The sequence below is a fragment of the Oncorhynchus masou genome, chromosome 12 (assembly GCF_036934945.1).
Source record: "Oncorhynchus masou masou isolate Uvic2021 chromosome 12, UVic_Omas_1.1, whole genome shotgun sequence".
NCBI lineage: Eukaryota > Metazoa > Chordata > Actinopteri > Salmoniformes > Salmonidae > Oncorhynchus > Oncorhynchus masou.
The window spans coordinates 25,734,062-25,755,039 of NC_088223.1; the positions used below are offsets into that span (position 1 = coordinate 25,734,062).

The window sequence follows — 20,978 nt, forward strand, 5'->3', positions numbered from 1 at the left end:
TTGCAAGTCTACCAGAAAAGCAAGGTGAAATAATTCAGTCATTCTTGAAAGTCAGGACAATCCTTGTCTTGCAAAGAAACATAATTGTTATAGTTGAATTATTTTATTTTATTAAATGTTAAGTGGAGCTATATTGTTACCATTTTGAGAAAAACACTGTTTCCATCATCATTTGTCGCAATTAAGAAAGTTTGACAAAAGAAAGATCCACCTCTGTCGAACGAATAAAAATGTTGTCGCTCATTAGAAAATGTCTCCCATTACATTTGATTTGCAACATTGTTTTTGTCTGAAAAACCTGGGTCAACGGAAACCTGCCAAGAGAAAAACTGCTGAACACATTTTTTCCAAATTTCGAAATTGCACCTTGTCGATATTAACTCCCAACAGTAAGTTGAGCTCCCGACTGAACCCCCTCTGCCAGTTGCCCATCCCTGATCTAAACATATTATGCTGATTTTATGAAGACACATTTTCTTCAAATCTAGGGAAGTGATTTGTGAAGCTATTGTAGTTCATTATTGTACTTATAGTATGGAATAGTAATCTACATTTCATACTAACTTTCAGACTTTCACTCAACAGACACACAGTGTACAGTATGACATTTCAAATATTATAATAACACCTCTAACACCATGCTATGCAGTAATACAACAGGTGTAAGAGTATGGGATATTATTTTGTGTATGACATCAAAACCCATCCAAATTATACTGTATATTGTTATATAGAAAGCGTCTGAATTGCTTTTGCATGCGTTGAAAGTACATTATCCCTTTGTTATGATTAATTGACTATTACCATGACAACTATTAATCATTATTTTGTTGTAGAAAGAATCTGAAATGTCTTTACATGCTTTGATTTAGTTTTATCTCTGTGAAGCAGTAGTTGGCATCGGCAGAAAGAAGACGCAACGGCTGTTGAATCTATCTGATACGCTGGCTGACGGAGAGTTTTACAGTTAGTCTCACACACACACACACACACACACACACACATACACACACACACACACGCCTACTCCGTTTCTTGTATCACAAAACAACAGAGTTACAGTAGTTTCTAATTTTGTGAGAAATGATCCAGGGAAACTATCTTTGAGGCTCAACACTAAAAGCACCACAATAAAGGAGTAGGACAGACCAAAGTCAGGCTTTCATTATAGTTCTTCATTTGGTAAGGTGTCATTTGAAAACTCATTAAATTAAATATGTAGCAATTTCAGACTTCTGAAAGAATTGAAATTAAAGTTCAGAGGAATCCCAGTATAAAATATAGAAACCTAACAGCACACAAGAAAATGGTATACTCATTATGTATGTTTTATTTCAGTTTAACTTTATTTAATATGATACATTTTAAGACAGTAAAATCTGACAATGATACAATAAATCACAAGCACAATTTTTATTCATATTTATATTTTAATTATCACCACAACAAAACTAAACTATGAAGTTTAGTGAGGCGCTACTGTTTGTAATGCATCGTATGCTAGCGGTATGCCACAGGCTGTCCTTCTCACAGTGTAAACCCAGACTGATTGACAAAGCCAGGTTACAGGGTGAGCAACAGCTGCAGTTAAATGTCTAACATCATATTCACTATAGACGCTATATAAACACACACAGGAACACACACACACATGCACAGACACACACATTGACACACACCTGCCACGTCCCACAGTGTGAAAAAAGTCAAAGGACTCACCTGTTGAAAATCCCTTTCCCCCAGGGAGCAGTCAAATTATCGACCGGTGGTCAGTTACGGAGGTTTCGGGGTCTCCGTCGTTCTGCGAAAGGGGCTGCAAGTGCATCCCGGACTGGGCTGGAGAGCAACATCTACCCCTGGGGAAACCTACCTCCATGCTACAGCCGGCCTCCATACCCCAGACCAAAACGAAACCATATGGGCATATAAGTGAGGTCCTAAACCCACGGATTACTTTACACAGCTACTAATTGGCCTAATTTGTAAAGTAAACACAGTATTTTTCTCCAGGACCCCAAGCTACAGGACCACCGGATGCGCTGGTGCAGCCTAAGACTCTTTGTATACGGCTACAGCTCAGAGAGATCTACTCCAACAGTGGATGGCGGGACGGCTCTCACTCCCTCTCCTTCTGTTAAAACAATTTCCTTGAAAATGAATCTAATTTCCTCTCCCAATACCCGGCTTCATGTGTGTGTGGTTTCTCCTGCACCGAGGTCGCCTTTAAAATAGCCAGGACGCAGATATATATCAGTAGATGCTTTTAAAAGCAAACCAGCAAAGGAAATATTTCTAACTAAAATGCTAAAGTTTGTTTGAGTGAGATTGAGTGAATTATCGTAGGGAATAGTCTGGAAAGCATTGAATCATAGACATAATCAGTCTCCAAAACAAAGACTATTACCAAGTAACCACCATTTTGAGTGCATTTATTTCTCAAATCTAAAGTGCTAGTTTTGTTATAGTGTTCATTATGTAGAAATTGTTTTGATGAAATGGTGAGAAGGGAATAGAAATCTGCTTGAAATTATGAATAGCATAAAACTGAAACATACATTTATTAGAACCACAAGGTGCCTTCAGAAAGTATTCACAACTCTTGACATTTTCCACATTTTTTTGGTATTACAGCCTGAATACAAAGTGAATTACATTGAGATTGTGTGTCACCGGCTTACACAAAATACCCCATAATGTCAGTGTAATTATGTTTTTAGATATTTTTACAAATTCGTTAAAAATGAAAAGCTGAAATGTCTTGAGTCTATTATTATTCATCCCCTTTGTTATGTCAAGCCTAAATAAGTTCAGGAGCAAAAATGTGCTTAACAAGTCACATAATAAGTTGCATGGACTCACTCTGAGTGCAATAATAGTGTTTAACATGATTTTTGAATGACTACATCGCCTCTGTACCACACACATCTTTAAGGGCCCTTAGTCGAGCAGTGAATTTCAAACACAGATTCAACCACAAAGACCAGGGAGGTTTTCCAATGCCTTGCAAAGAATGGCACCTATTGGTAGATGGGTAAAAATAAAATAAGCATATCCCTTTCAACATGGTGAAGTTATTAATTACACTTTGGATGATGGATCAATACACCCAGTCACTACAAATATACAGGTGTCATTTCTAACTCAGTTGCCAGAGAGGAAGGAAACCACTCAGGGATTTCACCATGGCTGTGATAGGAGAAAACTGAGGACGGTTCAACAGCATTGTAGTTACCCCATAATACCAACCTAAATGAAAGAGTGAAAAGAAGGAAGCCTGTACAGAATCAGGTATTCCAAAACATGCATCCTGTTTGCAATAAGACACTAAAGTAAAACTGCAAAAAATGTGGTGAAGAAATTAACTTTATGTCCTGAATACAAAGCGTTATGTTTGGGGAAAAATTCAACACAACAGATTACTGAGTACCACTTTTCATATTTTCAACCATGGTGGTGGCTGCAATATGTTATGGATAGGCTTGTCATCGGCAAGGACTAGGGAGTTTTGGGGCTTGAAAATAAACGGAATGGAGCTATGTACAAGCAAAATCCTAGAAAAACATAGTTCAGTCCGTTTTCCAACAGACACTGGGAGACAAATTCACCTTTCAGCAAAACAATAACCTAAAACACAAGCCCAAATATACACTGGAGTTGCTTACCAAAATGACATTGAATGTTCCTGAGTGGTCTAGTTACGGTTTTTACTTAATTCGGTTTGAAAATCTATGGTAAGACTTGAAAATGGCTGTCCAGCAATGATCAACAAACAACTTGACAGAGCCTGAAGAATTTCTCAAAGAAAATGTGCAAATATTGTACAATCCAGGTGTGCAAAGCTCTTAGATGATTCACAGCTGTTATTGACTCAGGGGTGTGACTGGTTATGTAAATGAGATATTTCTGTATTTCATTTTCAATACTGTGCTAAAATTAAATAAAGAAATGTTTTCACTTTGTTATTATGGTGTATTGTGTGTAGATGGGTGAGACAAAAAAAATCTATTTCATTTTTGGCTCCCGAGTGGTGCAGCGTTTTAAGGCACTGCATCTCAGTGCAAGAATCATAACTACAGACTCTGGTTCAATTCCAGGCTGTATCACAACCGGACGGAATTGGGAGTCCCATAGGGCAGCGGACAATTGGCCCAGTGTCATCTGGGTTAAGGTTTGGCCAGGGTAGGCCATCATTGTAAATAAGAAGTAACGGGTTAGGAATACTTTCTGAAGGTGCTGTGTGTACAGTACCAGTCAAAAGTTTGGACACACCTTCTCATTTAAGGGTTTTTCTTTATTTGTACTATTTTCTACATTATAGAATTAAACATAAACTATGAAATAACACATATGGAATCATGTAGTAACCAAAAAAGTGTTAAACTAATCCAAATGTATTATATATTGGAGATTCTTCAAATTAGCCACCCTTTGCCTTGATGACAGCTTTGCACAATCTTGGCATTCTCTCAACCAAGTTCACCTGGAATGCATTTCCAACCGTCTTGAAGGAGTGCCCACAAATGCCGAGCACTTGTTGGCTGCTTTTCCTTCACTCTGCGGTCCAACTCATCCCAAACCATCTCAATTGGGTTGAGGTCGGGTGATTGTGGAGGCAAGGTCATCTGATGCAGCATTCCATCACTCTCTTTCTTGGTCAAATAGCCCATACACCGCCTGGAGGTGTGTTGGGTCATTGTCCTGTTGAGAAACAAATGATAGTCCCACTAAGCGAAAACCAGATGGGATGGCGTATCACTGCAGAATGCTGTGGTAGCCATGCTGGTTGTGTGCCTTGAATTCTAAATAAATCACAATCAGTGTCACCATCATAGCACCCCCACACCATCACACCTTCTCCTCCATGCTTCACGGTGGGAACCACATATGCAGAGATCATCCATTCACCTACTCTGCGTCTCACAAAGACACAGTGGTTGGAATCAAAAGTCTCAAATTTGGACTCAGATTTCCACCTGTCTAATGTCCATTGCTCGTGTTTCTTGGCCTTAGCAAGTCTCTTCTTCTTTTTGATGTCCTTTAGTATTGGTTTCCTTGCAGCAATTTGACCATGAAGGCCTGATTCAATCATTCTTCTCTGAACAGTTGATGTTGAGATGTGTCTGTTACTTGAACTCTGTGAAGCATTTATTTGGGCAGCAAGTTCTGAGGCTGGTAACTCTAATGAACTTATCGTCTGCAGCAGAGGTAACTCTGGGTCTTCCTTTTCTGTGGCGGTCCTCATGAGAGCCAGTTTCATCAGAGCGCTTGATGGTTTTTGCAACTGCACTTGAAGAAACTTTCAAAGTTTTTGATATTTTCCGGATTGACTGACCTTCATGTCTTAAAGTAATGATGGACTGTCATTTCTCTTTGCTTATTTGAGCTGTTCTTACCATAATATGGACTTGGTCTTTTACCAAATAGGGCTATCTTCTGTATACCACCATACCTTGTCACAACACAACTGATGCTGTCATGAAGGCAAAGGGTGGCTACTTTGAAGAATCTCAAATATAAAATATATTTTGATTTGCTTAACATTTTTGTTGGTTACTACATGATTCCATATGTGTTATTTCATTGTTTTGATGTCTTTGCTATTATTCTACATTATTGAAAATAGTACAAATAAAGAAAAACCCTTGAATGAGTCTCTGTGTTCAAACTTTTGACTGGTACTGTAATTGTAAATGAAAGCTGGTAAAAACAACTGCCAAGTGAATCACTTTGACAAACAATAACTCATTTCATTGCGCTAAATGAGTTTTTCTCACTCTATTGCGTTTATACAACCCCCCTATAATTTTCCATAATGAATTGACATGAATTCATGTGAATGTGAGTCTTTTCTAATTGGTGAAAAAACTCAGTTCAAAGAGATACTTTGACAGTTAAAACACACAGTGAAAAAGGGAAAAACTTAATGAAGACTTGAAACATGAAAATACATTTAAAGAATGACAAAGTGATGTTGAAAACTACTAGGGCTTAAATGCTTAGGTGTGTGTGTGTGTGTGTGTGTGTGTGTGTGTGTGTGTGTGTGTGTGTGTGTGTGTGTGTGTGTGTGTGTGTGTGTGTGTGTGTGTGTGTGTGTGTGTGTGTGTGTGTGTGTGTGTGTGTGTGTGCGGGTGAGGAGAGTAGAGTGGAGTGGAGGGGTTAAGGGGTAATGTTAACACACATACAATATTTGAAGATTTGGATAAAAAGTTGATCAAATCAATCAGATGCTGAATGGAGTCCAATATTGGGCTACACACATACAGCAAACATATTTTCAAACGACCTTTACACCTAAATGCAACGCGTCAGCAGCTATATGCAGTAAACACACAAACAGCAGATAATGTTGGGGTGTTGAACCCCCAAACCCTCATATCCAACCCCCTAAAGTCTGACGCAACACTGCACTTCTCAGAAATCGTGTCGAGGGGGTCGGGTGGGTCCAAAATAAATTGCCCACTTTTCTGGAGGCCAGGCCATTGGAATGGTTTAGATTTATTGTGCGTTGCGTTTTGGAGGAAGATCGTATGCATGTGGTCAGAAGCCTAGCAGTGAGTCAGTTCACCAGTGACCCGGCCTCCCTCTCACGTTACGTCCTATATATAACATCCCTGCTCCTGGCCTCCTCCCACCCTCCCTCCCTCTCATTCTCTCTCCCAACTTCCCTGGAACCACCTTCTCCCTGGAACCACTCTGGCCTCAGCCGTCTCTCCTCTCCTCCGTCTCTCTTCTCCGTCTACCGTCTCCCTGTGTCCTGACACCCGAGCTCCAGCTCAGCAGAGTCAGTGTTTACCCGCGCTGTGCCTGGCAACAGGCTGCATGCTCGGGATAACCGGAGGCCCTACCTTTCAACGCTGCGATCTCTGCCTTCCTTCAGCCTCCTCCGATCACTTTCCCTGGGAACTAACGGAGAGCACACGGAGGTGAGAGGTGAGAGAGCCGTGGAGGAGAGCCCTGATTTGAGGCTCTGGGTCCACCCACCTCCCTCAACTGGCTTCGGTCTGCTCTACTCTCTGTACTGCAAAATCTCTGTCTTGTGGCCTCAATTAGTCACTCTGGTAGTTCCTGTAAGTTTTTGTGGTTGTGTGTGTGGTGGACTTAGGGGGGTTCGTCTTTTGGGTGGATCTTCAGGAGCACTGTGATGGATCACTCCCTGTTTGGGTGCCTCCGTAGCCCCCACGCCCCGGCCCAGGGTCTGCACCCCCACCCTGCCTTTAGCCAGTCCCCGCTGGCGCTGCACGGACGCTCTGACCACATATCCTACCCTGACCTGCCTGGCTCCTCACCCCCATGTGGGGGGTACCCTGGACCCGGGGAGGAGGGCGTGTACGGAGGGCAGCAACACCACCATCGTGGAGGACACCCGCATCAGCAGCACCCCCACCACCCACAGCACCAGACCCACCAGACTCCCTGGCATGTCCCCCAGATGCCCTCAACCAACACTAGGCATGGCCTCTGCCTACCTCCCCCAGACAGCCAAGTCTCAGAACGGTGTGGTGGGGGGACACCAAATCTGTGTGGCTCCAACACCAACCCCAGTCTGGAAGGTAGTAGTGACCCCACAGGTGTATCCTGTGTCCCTGGGGACTTTGGACGACAGACGATGTCCCCGGACGAGACGGAACAGAGACGGAACAGTAAGGGGAAAGATGATTTGCACAGCTCAGGTAAGATGAGGACAATGAGGACATTATTCTCTTCTCTCCTCTATACTTTTCTTAGCTTTGAGTTCAGTCTCAAAGTTTTGATTGTTTCTTTCCAAACTCACTGAGGAATTTTCATCACATAGCGAGGGAGTATAATGATTTGAAGTTTTTCGTTTGTCTATTCTCATATTGGGGATTTCACCATCTGTGTGTAAGCAAAGACAGTCCACAGATGTTGAAACCGGAGAGAACAGTTTGTGATACAGTAATAAAACACACAAATGAATCGTTTGCATTTGAACTAATTGGCTAATGTTTTCATGATCCCTGAAAGCGCTGTAGTTTTCTGCGTCAATGCTCCTAAATTCGAGAACCTCATGAGAAGTTGTACAATGACAACAGTGTTCAGTGCATACTTTTTTAGTTTCAAAGTCAATTCAAAGTTTGAGCCTTACTAACAAGTAGGTAGGCTTATTGTTTTAGCATTCGGGCCTTGTTTTTACACTGGTTGTCCAGATAATCTTGAGGGCCGTGTGTCATTTGCATTTTTCTTCAGGTTTATTTGAAACTAACTTAGTTCTGATATTTGAAACCGATGTCTTATTTGATTAACGACTGGTTGATGCTCATGGTTCAATGTTGGATATCATTTTGTTTTCTTAATTGTCTACTTGCAAATGTAATTCATTCATTTCAATGACTAGCTGTTGCACTACAGTTAGCTGTAATGGAACATTAAACTGTATTAGCATCCCTTAATGGGAAGATATGTATACCCACATGTCAGTATTATAACACCTTGTGTTGTAGGATCTTTAAGGATCTTATTTGATCTCGATTATGTCTTATCGCTACTGTTTTCCATGCTCTATTGACATTCATTCATATCTGGAATTACTGTCTAGAATTTTATGAGGTAGGATTAGGCTAACTTTATTGATATTTAAATTAAATGCAGGCAAGCGCTTTCGAAACAGCGCCTTGATGTGTGAAACACTAGGCGGGAAGGCCGCACACTAAAATATGATCTTATGATATGATCTTCATTTCACCTGAATTCAATAAATCAAATTATTCTCACACCATCATTTAGTTATCTTTTCAGTGAAACAAGAGATAAATAATGAATTAATGTTTTTATAAATATATCTATTATGGAAAATGTTTTTTTGGAAGCAAAATGATAATCACAATTCAATTAAACCATTTGACTTGATAAAAAGGTTCAATTGTCTTTCTAAATACTAAGGTCAATAGTCATACTATTCTATTGACAATCTTATATGAAGAAATGAGCAAGTGTGATGCATTACAGATTTGCAGTCATCTTCTGTTATTTGAAGCAATAGATCCATTACCTTTCTGTCTACATTTGTTTTAACAGATATCAAGATACTTTGGTTTCCTCTCTCAGTGTTAAGCAATAGGGAATTGATTTACTTCTGTCATTTGCTGCAATATTGACATAGATTGAACCGGTAGAAAGTAACTAAGACAATCTTCCATTTTCATGAGAATCAAAGTGCCCTTTAACATTCCTCAATCTCAACCCCCTCAACCCCATGTTATAGGTTATAGCCTGGCACAGCCAATATTTGATGTGTCCCTCTCTTCAGGCTCCCAGGGATAATCAACAGTGACATTTTCCTCCAGGGTATTAATGGCCTGCAGGTGTGATTTCTGTGAAGCCTCCGTTTAAACTGTTACAACGGGCACACCTGGGCTTTTTCATAGGCCTAAACCTACATAGTATTTATGGCTGTAGAACGTACGTACCTATAGCATTAGCCGCAACAGCTGTGTGAAAAAGCAGCCTCTTAATAATAATAATAATAATGTGGATGGAGAATGAATCCAATGAATAACACTGGAAATCACTGTTGGTCATCGACAGTATGGATGATAGAAGGAAATGGAATGGAAGAAAATAGAATAGAATAGAACTGTATTAGTCCATTAGTGACGTAACAAAAAGCTCTATATTTAGGTCCAATTTCCACATTTGTTAAACAACTATTTTCAGATGAGCCCATTCAGTGGCACGTGGGAATGTGTACCTAAGTCAGTGATATTATAGATAATTGTACACACTGTCCTCCCAACGACTATGTTGCCTTTGAGAGCACTGAGGTTGTAAGGACAAACTGATCTGTACCCCGGGTGGAGTCTCAAAATGGCCGATGGCTAAATGCGTTGGACACGTCATGCAGGGCTCCGCACTAGACCTAATATGGCTGTATATGGCTGTAGCCCTCATTATCAGCAGTCACCATAATAATGCAAGCTCCATCCATGTCTGGGCTGGGGACCAGACAAGTCAGGCCCTTAATAAGTTACTAGCATAGTGTCTGGACTTCCTGGCGGCTACACGAGGGCTGATTCAGGTCATCAGTGCAGGGTCACGACAAGAGCACTGCTCTCTGTATCCAGAAGCCATTTCACTGACACCAGCTTCCAGTGGTGTCGTGCACCAACAAATTTTATTGGGGCACTGATAGGATGGACAAATTCCCTTTGCATTTATTCTGTTAGTTATACTGTATTGTGCCTTTTTTCATCCTAAAAATGTATCAAATTGAAGGGGCCCCGTTTGAATGAGCAGGAAGGCTCTGCCAGGTCCTACTGTCTGTATCTGTATCGTTCTCCCTGCAGAAACCCACCAGGTAGAAGTGCTGTTGTGCCCAGTAGTTAACTTTCCACTTCCATTTGCCATTTCTCAGTTAGTTTTACCCCCGGGTGCAATTGTAATTGACAGCCAGTAGAACTGTGAAGCCCTACCCAGGAGCTGCACCTCTAACACCAATCACGTTTCCTAACATTAACCCCCATTGCGCGTTATAAAAGGCAACATGGGCTTTATTTGAGGTCCTATTTCTGATGAGGTAACGGTCTTATGAGGTAACATGCTGTGGCAATAGTGAAATAAATGGTAAAATAATGGTAAAATGCACATAACAAAGGATGCTGAACAAAAGTTAAAGTTGTAATGTAGATTCATGTTGTAGGAATATTAAAGGAGTGTTGCAAGACACTGTACGGTATAAACCATTAAACAATTGTTTCAAATAAAATAAAATACCTAAACCATGTGAAAGATATTTTGTTTGAAGATTTTATTTCCAGAAATGTCTTCGTCCCATATTCTGTTTTTATAAATTGAATGCCATGAATACAGGGGACAGGATGTGGTAGAGAGAAAGACTTTCCTGTTTGATTTGTCAGCACACCCAACACGTCCAACAATTACAGTTGAACTGAGAGAATGTTAGCTGGTTTTATTTGGCGTGGACTAGAGAACAACATGTAAATTACAGCTCAACTCTTTTGATGAATTGTAGTGTTAAGAGATATTTGAATGAGGTTCACCCAATTTGAAGCCACATCTATATGAAAAAACCTTTGAAAAGGATTTGATTAAATGTACCCTTTTCAGAATCCAATTGAGCAATCTGGATTAAATACAGACAATTAGACCAAAATAAATTACAATATGGAAAGTCTTTCTGAAGTCTACTTAACTTCAGTCAAATATACGATGAATCGCACCACACACTCTTACCAGTGGCATCTGCTGAAACGCTTCAGCCTGTATGTAGAGTGGGCCGGTGTACGATTTCCCATCATGCTCCATTTGATGTCTAGGCCCGTGGGTGGTGCTTAGCTGATCTATGTATCTATTGGTCTATTGTTCAGTCTGCCAGGTGATAGGTGGGAGGTTCACACCCTACATTACCTTCCCACATTACCACATCACATTATCACGCTACCACACCCCACATAGCAGAGGCAGCATGCACCTCATTTTTGGGGCACGAGTAGGATGGCCAAATTCAATAGCTTTACTTACATTTTTCATAAAAGAAAGAATACCTTCCATCTCATCATTTAGTTACAAGGGACATTAGCTCCACATTATCATATGCATTATTACATCAGACATTACCACATGCATTACAGCTTCACATTACCCCACACCTGACTGACCTCAGCTTCACCTTCCCTCCGGTCCACCAGAGATGAACTCTTGGAATCACTTTTGTCTTAGAACAATAGAACTACAGTATCGAGTTGGCTATAGCCTCAAATATTAGCCCTCTTTTTGGATGAAACTTCTATTTAGAACAGGTGATAAAGTACTGGAGAGAGGCAGAGACAATTCCACCAACTTTCCAGTTAAACAAATGATTGTTATAGGGCCTACAGTATTCTCTGTGTTGCCTAGGTTTAAAAGATATGAGTCTATAGAAAATTGATTTGTGGAATTTCCACATACGGTAAAGAATGTGTTACAACTTGATACTATTTGAGTGATATCAGTCTGTTTATTTCTATGCTCCAAGGAGTGAAGATGAGTGAGTTTGTTTCAGAGAAAGGAAGCAGGGTAGTTGTCGGAGGGAGCTGGGCTCTGAGACTGTAGAGAACTTCCTGCCTGCCACCTCTCATGCAGCTTCCCCCTCCAGTAAGACACTATAAAGTGTGCATGAACAATATCCCCATAATAAAAGGTGATTGTCACCCCTAATTGTTTTGCTTTCATTTTGCATTTCAGCCCTGCAGTTTATCACACAATCCTTTCTTTTTTCACCACGTTTTCCTCTCCTTTCTTTTTTGGCGACTCAACAGTGTCTGGAAAAAGTTCTGTTTTTCATTTCAGATTCCCAGGACGGGAGCTATAAGTCTGACGTGAACAGCAAGCCCAGGAAGGAGAGGACAGCGTTCACCAAGGAACAGATCCGGGAACTGGAGTCAGAGTTTGCGCACCACAACTACCTGACGAGACTGAGGCGGTATGAGATAGCAGTCAACCTCGACCTCACAGAAAGACAAGTACGTTACCTGTTGTTGTGTGGAAGCGATCAAATCTATAAACATTTGCATATAAAACAAGTGAAAAGTGATAAAGAAAAAAATATGTATCTTACCTGTGTGGTGTTGATAAAACAAAACAAGTTAATTAGTCATACTGGCTTATCATATTGGCTTATCATATTGGCTTATCATATTGGCTTATCATCTAATCATCTAATGACAAAACATTATGCTGTTCATTTCTCCCTTTGATGATCAAATAAATCAGAACATTTTGTGTGAACAAAATATCTGAAGGAATCACGGTTAGAGGACTGATTCTGTAATTACCCTAAGAACTGACAGACTCATCTATTCAAAGACTCACACAGAAATGTCAGCTAACAGCAGTTGTTAGGGATTCTATTAAAAACTGCACAGGCCTCAGGATGAAAACCCTGTATGTTTTGACATTACCAAACGCTTGTCATGCTAATGTTCTGAATCGCATCGCTTCCAAACCAAAACCACTGAGGCTTTTTGATATATCTGTGCTGCATGTGTGTGTGTGTGTGTGTGTGTGTGTTGCCAGCACCGCTGGTCTGTCTGTGTGTGTGCAGGGACTGTCTCATGGCATGTGTCAGACACCAGATGTTTCTGTATTCCCTTCAGACACTAATAGGAAGTACATTGACATTAAGGGGCGGATTCCCACACAGTATGCAGAAGGGAGAATCTCTATTGAAAGTGTTGTTTAGTCCAGTATGTAGGATTAAACTGGGGCCAGGATGAAAAGAAACAAACTTTTCATCTAAATATATTTTTTTAATGTCTTAATCTGCCTTGATCTAAAAAGTTGGTCTGCATAAGTCTGTTGGTAGTGATGCGTTTAACCAAACCAACCTACACACTCACCACACCCATAAGTGCTTTTGGAAATCATAGTCTGTTGTATAAGTCCAATCAGACTTTCAAGGCCAGGCCCAGGCAGCCAGGCAACAACCCACTGAGGACTTGGCCTTCCAGCTAGGAGCCCTGTCCTTCACAATCACTCCCACTCATATTGGCTGCCTCTCCTCTCCTGTCCTCTCTTCTCCACACATTCCCAATGCAAGGCCTATAAATCTGGATGTGCGTGGGGGTTGTGTGTCTGTGTCTGTCTGTGTGTGTGTGTGTGTGTACATGTGTGTGTGTGTGTGTGTGTGTGTGTGTGTGTGTGTGTGTGTGTGTGTGTGTGTGTGTGTGTGTGTGTGTGTGTGTGTGTGTGTGTGTGTGTGTGCGTGCGTGCGTGTGCGTGCGTGTGTGTGTGTGTGTACGTGTGTGGGGGTTGATCTTGGATGTTAAACCCACTCTAACATCCTCGTGGCTATTATCTTACAGTGCAGCTTCTACCTCCCTGATCTTGCTATTAACTACTATATAGCTTTACAGTGGCAGGGTTTTATACAAGTTGTGGACACCAATCCTCATCTCGTCTCGCCACTGAACCCTGCGAGTGTTCGTGTGGGTGTGTGTGTGTATGTGTGTGTGTGTGTGTGTGTGTGTGTGCAACAACTTAGGTAGAACTTACTGATTGCCCAATTAGAGTTGCACCCAAGGCTGACAGAAGATTTTGTACGGCTCGTGGATATCCGAGTGCATTTGTGTGTTTGTGTGTATGTAAAACAAAAACATACGAAGGACTTAGTTTTATGAGGCGATCGATGCTAAACCTGTTTATTCGAAAATGAGCCACACATGCATGTTTACTCTGTAAACTTAACTCCTGTCTTGGGCCTGTGAGTGGCAGGCCACAATGCCTAAAATAAATCCAGGAGAGCTTTGGACTCCTGTGAGAAAGCAGGTCGCTCAGGGGGGGTGGATAAGAGAGGGGTGGGGATGAAGGGAGTATAGGAGGGTGTTGGAGTTTGTGGGGCATGGGGAGGGCCAACAGGAGGGGTAGGACTGTGAAGGGTTGTCAGTGGGGGATGGGGAGGGCCAACAGGAGGGATAGGGCTGTGAAGGGTCGTCAGTGGGAGGTGGGGAGGGCCAACAGGAGGGGTAGGGCTGTGAAGGGTCGTCAGTAGGGGATGGGGAGGGCCAACAGGAGGGGTAGGGCTGTGAAGGGTCGTCAGTGGGGGATGGGGAGGGCCAACAGGAGGGGTAGGGCTGTGAAGGGTCGTCAGTGGGGGATGGGGAGGGCCAACAGGAGGGGTAGGGCTGTGAAGGGTCGTCAGTGGGGGATTTGGAGGGCCAACAGGAGGGGATGGGCTGTGAAGGGTCGTCAGTGGGGGATTTGGAGGGCCAACAGGAGGGGTAGGGCTGTGAAGGGTCTTCAGTGGGGGATGGGGAGGGCCAACAGGAGGGGTAGGGCTGTGAAGGGTCGTCAGTGGGGGATGGGGAGGGCCAACAGGAGGGGTAGGGCTGTGAAGGGTCGTCAGTGGGGGATTTGGAGGGCCAACAGGAGGGGTAGGGCTGTGAAGGGTCGTCAGTGGGGGATTTGGAGGGCCAACAGGAGGGGTAGGGCTGTGAAGGGTCGTCAGTGGGGGATTTGGAGGGCCAACAGGAGGGGTAGGGCTGTGAAGGGTCTTCAGTGGGGCATGGGGAAGGGAGCTTCACTTATTCCCGATCCGATCTGGCCGTTTTAGGCAGCAGCTTAATCATCACGAAGAAGAGACGCAAATACTGAAGGATCTGTGGAGTCAGGAACAGGATCCGAGGCAGGGCCCCCCGCCAGTGTGCGGACGTGACCCATGCATCAGCACATACCTGACCATGTCGAAATCAGACGCCCCAACAGCCAACACTAACCACGACAGCCAACACTAACCACGGCAGCCAACACTAACCACGACAGCCAACACTCACCACGACAACCAACACTAACCACGACAGCCAACACTAACCACGACAGCCAACTCTAACCACGACAGCCAATACTCACCACGACAGCCAACAATAACTGGCCCCACTGTCATCGAGTGCTACCTATACCCTACACCCAGGGTTCAGTGTCACCCTGTGCAACCTACATCGTACACAGTGGGGTCAAAACGACCCAAAGTACCCCGTCGTCTACAATGGGGGAACCAAGACTCAAGTGGCGTGCGACTGTAATGATCTTGTAGATAATGATTTAGCACTCGGCTGCCAGCTCTGGTAGACGAGGTGTCTCTCGGGGTTTACGTAAGATCATACCGTGTGAAGAGGGAGGTGGGGGAGCTAGAGAGTGTGTGTGAGGGGGGGGAATGGTGTGTCGGGAGGAGTGTGTGTGTGTGTTAAAAGAGAGGTGGGGGAGCTGGGTTGCACACTTGTGTTTGTGTGTGTGTGGGAGGGTGAGGGGGGGAATGGTGTTGTCGGGAGGAGTGTGTGTGTGTGTGAAAAGAGAGGTGGGGGAGCTGGGTTGCACACTCCTGTATGTATGTATATATGTATGTATGTGTGTATGTGTGTGTGTGTGTGTGTGTGTGTGTGTGTGTGCATGTGTGCGCGCACATGCTCTGCTCAGACAGAGGTCTGTTTCACTGAGGCTGTAAATCTCTGTCACACACACTGATAGAGAAGGGTTCACACCAACAGATTCAGGACATTGGTTTCCTGACGCACAGGGGGACGCTAGGGTTTTACTGAGGGGGACTGGTGGGAAGAGGTGGGGGGACGCTAGGGTTTTACTGAGGGGGAACGGGAGGGAAGAGGTGGGGGGATGCTAGGGTTTTACTGAGGGGGACGGGTGGGAAGAGGTGGGGGACGCTAGGGTTTTACTGAGGAGGAACGGGAGGGAAGAGGTGGGGGGACGCTAGGGTTTTACTGAGGGGGACGGGTGGGAAGAGGTGGGGGACGCTAGAGTTTTACTCAGGGGGAACGGGAGGGAAGAGGTGGGGGACGCTAGGGTTTTACTGAGGGGGAATGGGAGGGAAGAGGTGGGGGACGCTAGGGTTTTACTGAGGGGGAACGGGAGGGAAGAGGTGGGGGGACGCTATTGTTTTACTGAGGGGGAACGGGAGGGAAGAGGTGGGGGGACGCTAGGGTTTTACTGAGGGGGAACGGGAGGGAAGAGGTGGGGGGACGCTAGGGTTTTACTGAGGGGGAACGGGAGGGAAGAGGTGGGGGGACGCTAGGGTTTTACTGAGGGGGAACGGGAGGGAAGAGGTGGGGGGACGCTAGGGTTTTACTGAGGGGGAACGGGAGGGAAGAGGTGGGGGGACGCTAGGGTTTTACTGAGGGGGAACGGGAGGGAAGAGGTGGGGGACGCTAGGGTTTTACTGAGGGGGAACGGGAGGGAAGAGGTGGGGGGACGCTAGGATTTTACTGAGGGGGAACGGGAGGGAAGAGGTGGGGGACGCTAGGGTTTTACTGAGGGGGAACGGGAGGGAAGAGGTGGGGGGACGCTAGGGTTTTACTGAGGGGGAACGGGAGGGAAGAGGTGGGGGGACGCTAGGGTTTTACTGAGGGGGAACGGGAGGGAAGAGGTGGGGGGACGCTAGGGTTTTACTGAGGGGGAACGGGAGGGAAGAGGTGGGGGGACGCTAGGGTTTTACTGAGGGGGAACGGGAGGGAAGAGGTGGGGGGACGCTAGGGTTTTACTGAGGGGGAACGGGAGGGAAGAGGTGGGGGACGCTAGGGTTTTACTGAGGGGGAACGGGAGGGAAGAGGTGGGGGGACGCTAGGGTTTTACTGAGGGGGAACGGGAGGGAAGAGGTGGGGGACGCTAGGGTTTTACTGAGGGGGAACGGGAGGGAAGAGGTGGGGGACGCTAGGGTTTTACTGAGGGGGAACGGGAGGGAAGAGGTCGGGGGACGCTAGGGTTTTACTGAGGGGGAACGGGAGGGAAGAGGTGGGGGACGCTAGGGTTTTACTGAGGGGGAACGGGAGGGAAGAGGTGGGGGGACGCTAGGGTTTTACTGAGGGGGAACGGGAGGGAAGAGGTGGGGGACGCTAGGATTTTACTGAGGGGGAACGGGAGGGAAGAGGTAGGGGGACGCTAGGGTTTTACTGAGGGGGAACGGGAGGGAAGAGGTGGGGGACGCTAGGGTTTTACTGAGGGGGAACGGGAGGGAAGAGGTGGGGGGACGCTAGGGTTTTACTGAGGGGGAACGGGAGGGAAGAGGTGGGGGGACGCTAGGGTTTTACTGAGGGGGAACGGGGGAAGAGGTGGGGGGACGCTAGGGTTTTACTGAGGGGGAACGGGAGGGAAGAGGTGGGGGACGCTAGGGTTTTACTGAGGGGGAACGGGAGGGAAGAGGTGGGGGGACGCTAGGGTTTTACTGAGGGGGAACGGGAGGGAAGAGGTGGGGGACGCTAGGATTTTACTGAGGGGGAACGGGAGGGAAGAGGTGGGGGACGCTAGGGTTTTACTGAGGGGGAACGGGAGGGAAGAGGTGGGGGGACGCTAGGATTTTACTGAGGGGGAACGGGAGGGAAGAGGTGGGGGACGCTAGGGTTTTACTGAGGGGGAACGGGAGGGAAGAGGTCGGGGGACGCTAGGGTTTTACTGAGGGGGAACGGGAGGGAAGAGGTGGGGGACGCTAGGGTTTTACTGAGGGGGAACGGGAGGGAAGAGGTGGGGGACGCTAGGATTTTACTGAGGGGGAACGGGAGGGAAGAGGTGGGGGGACGCTAGGGTTTTACTGAGGGGGAACGGGAGGGAAGAGGTGGGGGACGCTAGGGTTTTATTGATGGGCCTACATACCAAGAACTCCAGAACGCCACGAACCAACAATGGCATCGAGTTACCTCAGAACCTCACACACAATATACACCCCATCTCCACTCGCTCACAACAATGCCTGAACACTTTGTGCACTTCAAAGTTATTGAAATGTTATTCATGTGGTTATTATTATACTAAATACATTTTCTTAAACCTTGGCTAATATTGCCCTTGTTACTGAGAAGGGCTATGAATTAGCAGTCACTGTCGCCCTCCAGGTTCTGAGGTGGATCCCCGCCGTATAACTTCCACTAATTCCCCTGTAAACTAATTGTTCTCTTCTCCTCCAGGTAAAGGTGTGGTTCCAGAACAGAAGGATGAAGTGGAAGCGTGTTAAAGGAGGTCAACAGGGGGCAGCGGCGCGAGAGAAAGAACTGGTCAACGTGAAGAAGGGAACTCTGTTACCCTCAGAGTACTCTGGCATGGTGGGAGGACTACACCACTCCACTGGTTCCCCTGGTAATGAGGACAGTCACGACAGTGACCAGAGCTCAGAGCACGCTCACTTATGACCCTGACCTGCCACATATGCCACGTAGAGGTCAAAGGTTAAGTTTGCGGCCATTTGAACAAACGTCTAAAAATGCAGTGAGTTGATGAGATCATGTTGCATTTACAGGTACAGCATTACATACAGTATGTTGAGATTAGACTCAGAACTCAGAAAGAACACCTAGGCCTTTTCTCTCAGGAACCAGCAACAAACAGGTTTTCTGACTGAAGGTGTTTGTTGATTGGCAAAGGAGTGAAGAAAGAAAGAAGTCAAGGTTAGCAAGAAGAAGAAGGAATGGAAGGAGCATGGAATTAACAACTGGATGTGTGAAATAAAACAACAAATGATATGCTTGTGAGCAAAGCCTCAAGCTCATGAGACTGTAAATTGGGAATATAATTGTATATTATTGTGAACATTCCACAAGTGCCTTGATAGAATGGCTTGGATTTTTGAACTGTCAAATATAAAATTCTACTCTATTTACTCCGTTTGGAATACAAAAGTCGTCCAATTAGTTTTAAGTAAAGTTGTGGAATTGAATTGAATAGTAGGCTATTACCGTGAGTTCTACTATGCTGCTTTACTTACAACATAACTGAATGATGCATATTAGCAAACATCTCCATTGGTTTTACATTTTGCTTCCACTAAGAGTCTTAAAAGTAAAATTTTTTTGTGAAAAATGTATACTTTTATTACATATAAATCTGGGACATAATGGTTTCTTAAGTGAATAAAACAGATCAATCAAAAACATTTTTGTCATTGTCCGCTTCTTGAACATTCTCACAATATTGCACAATTGGTATGTTACTAGATCTGTAAAAAAAACATGTTAATGTAATTTAAAACCATATGTAGACCTAGAGTTTCTTTGCCTTCTGTACGAGTGTGCATTCTAATTTGTGTTTTAGAGTGCCATTTTGGCCGAGGCAGAGCCGTAGCCTCCTACAGTACAGGACCAGCTGGTTTTGGCCGTGGCAGAGCCGTAGCCTCCTACAGTACAGGACCAGCTGGTTTTGGCCGTGGCAGAACTGTGGCCTCCTAAAGTACAGAACCAGCTGGTTTTGGCCGTGGCAGAGCCGTATCCTCCTACAGTACAGGACCAGCTGGTTTTGGCCGTGGCAGAGCCGTAGCCTTTTACAGTACAGAACCAGCTGGTTTTGGCCGTGGCAGAGCCGTAGCCTTTTACAGTACAGAACCAGCTGGTTTTGGCCGTGGCAGAGCCGTATCCTCCTACAGTACAGGACCAGCTGGTTTTGGCCGTGGCAGAGCCGTAGCCTTTTACAGTACAGAACCAGCTGGTTTTGGCCGTGGCAGAGCCGTAGCCTTTTACAGTACAGAACCAGCTGGTTTTGGCCGTGGCAGAGCCGTAGCCTTTTACAGTACAGAACCAGCTGGTTTTGGCCGTGGCAGAGCCGTAGCCTTTTACAGTACAGAACCAGCTGGTTTTGGCCGTGGCAGAGCCGTAGCCTCTTACAGTACAGAACCAGCTGGTTTTGGCTGTGGCAGAGCCATAGCCTTTTACAGTACAGAACCAGCTGGTTTTGGCCGTGGCAGAGCCATAGCCTTTTACAGTACAGAACCAGCTGGTTTTGGCCGTGGCAGAGCCGTATCCTCCTACAGTACAGGACCAGCTGGTTTTGGCCGTGGCAGAGCCGTAGCCTTTTACAGTACAGAACCAGCTGGTTTTGGCCGTGGCAGAGCCGTATCCTCCTACAGTACAGAACCAGCTGGTTTTGGCCGTGGCAGAGCCGTAGCCTTTTACAGTACAGAACCAGCTGGTTTTGGCCGTGGCAGAGCCGTAGTCTCTTACAGTACAGAACCAGCTAGTTTTGGCCGAGGCAGAACCGTGGCCTCCTAAAGTACAGAACCAGCTGGTTATGCAATAACTGCAAGTTTGGATTTAACTGATTTGTGGCTTTCCAGCTCCCTCAGAATCACAGACAAAGTGGATTTGTGTTCAGTTGTGGTCAGATTTCATCAGACTCCAGAACACTGCTTTCTCTCTCTGTTTCTTTTATTAGCTGACTGTCTGATTTAGCTGTTTGTATATGACATTGCCTGATCAAAGTAGAACACATAGACGGTTCTCATCAGGAATGTCGGTCAGAGCTGTTGGAGAATAAATTAGAATGAGGAATGTATTCATGAGGATTTATAGTGAAGCTTAACCATATGTTCAGCTGGAGTGATCAGAGACCTGTCTAAACAGTGTGATGGATTTGACCCTGCAGAGGCAACAATTACAAGACAAATGAATTCCTACATGAGCGGATAAACAAATGTACACAAAGAACATGAACATTGACAACCCAAGCACACCATCTGAAAGAAACTCACAATTAAAAAACAA

General features: G+C 45.0%; 1 protein-coding gene across 1 annotated transcript; it reads left to right on the forward strand.

Annotated features, from left to right (window-relative positions):
* Positions 1–6,647: 6,647 nt before the first annotated feature.
* meox2b (mesenchyme homeobox 2b) lies at positions 6,648–19,328 on the forward strand. The gene is made up of 3 exons (XM_064979123.1): positions 6,648–7,670; positions 12,304–12,476; positions 18,417–19,328. Exons 1-3 carry the CDS (start codon positions 7,142–7,144, stop codon positions 18,636–18,638), a joined length of 924 nt encoding a protein of 307 aa, XP_064835195.1. The 5' UTR covers positions 6,648–7,141; the 3' UTR covers positions 18,639–19,328.
* Positions 19,329–20,978: the final 1,650 nt, after the last annotated feature.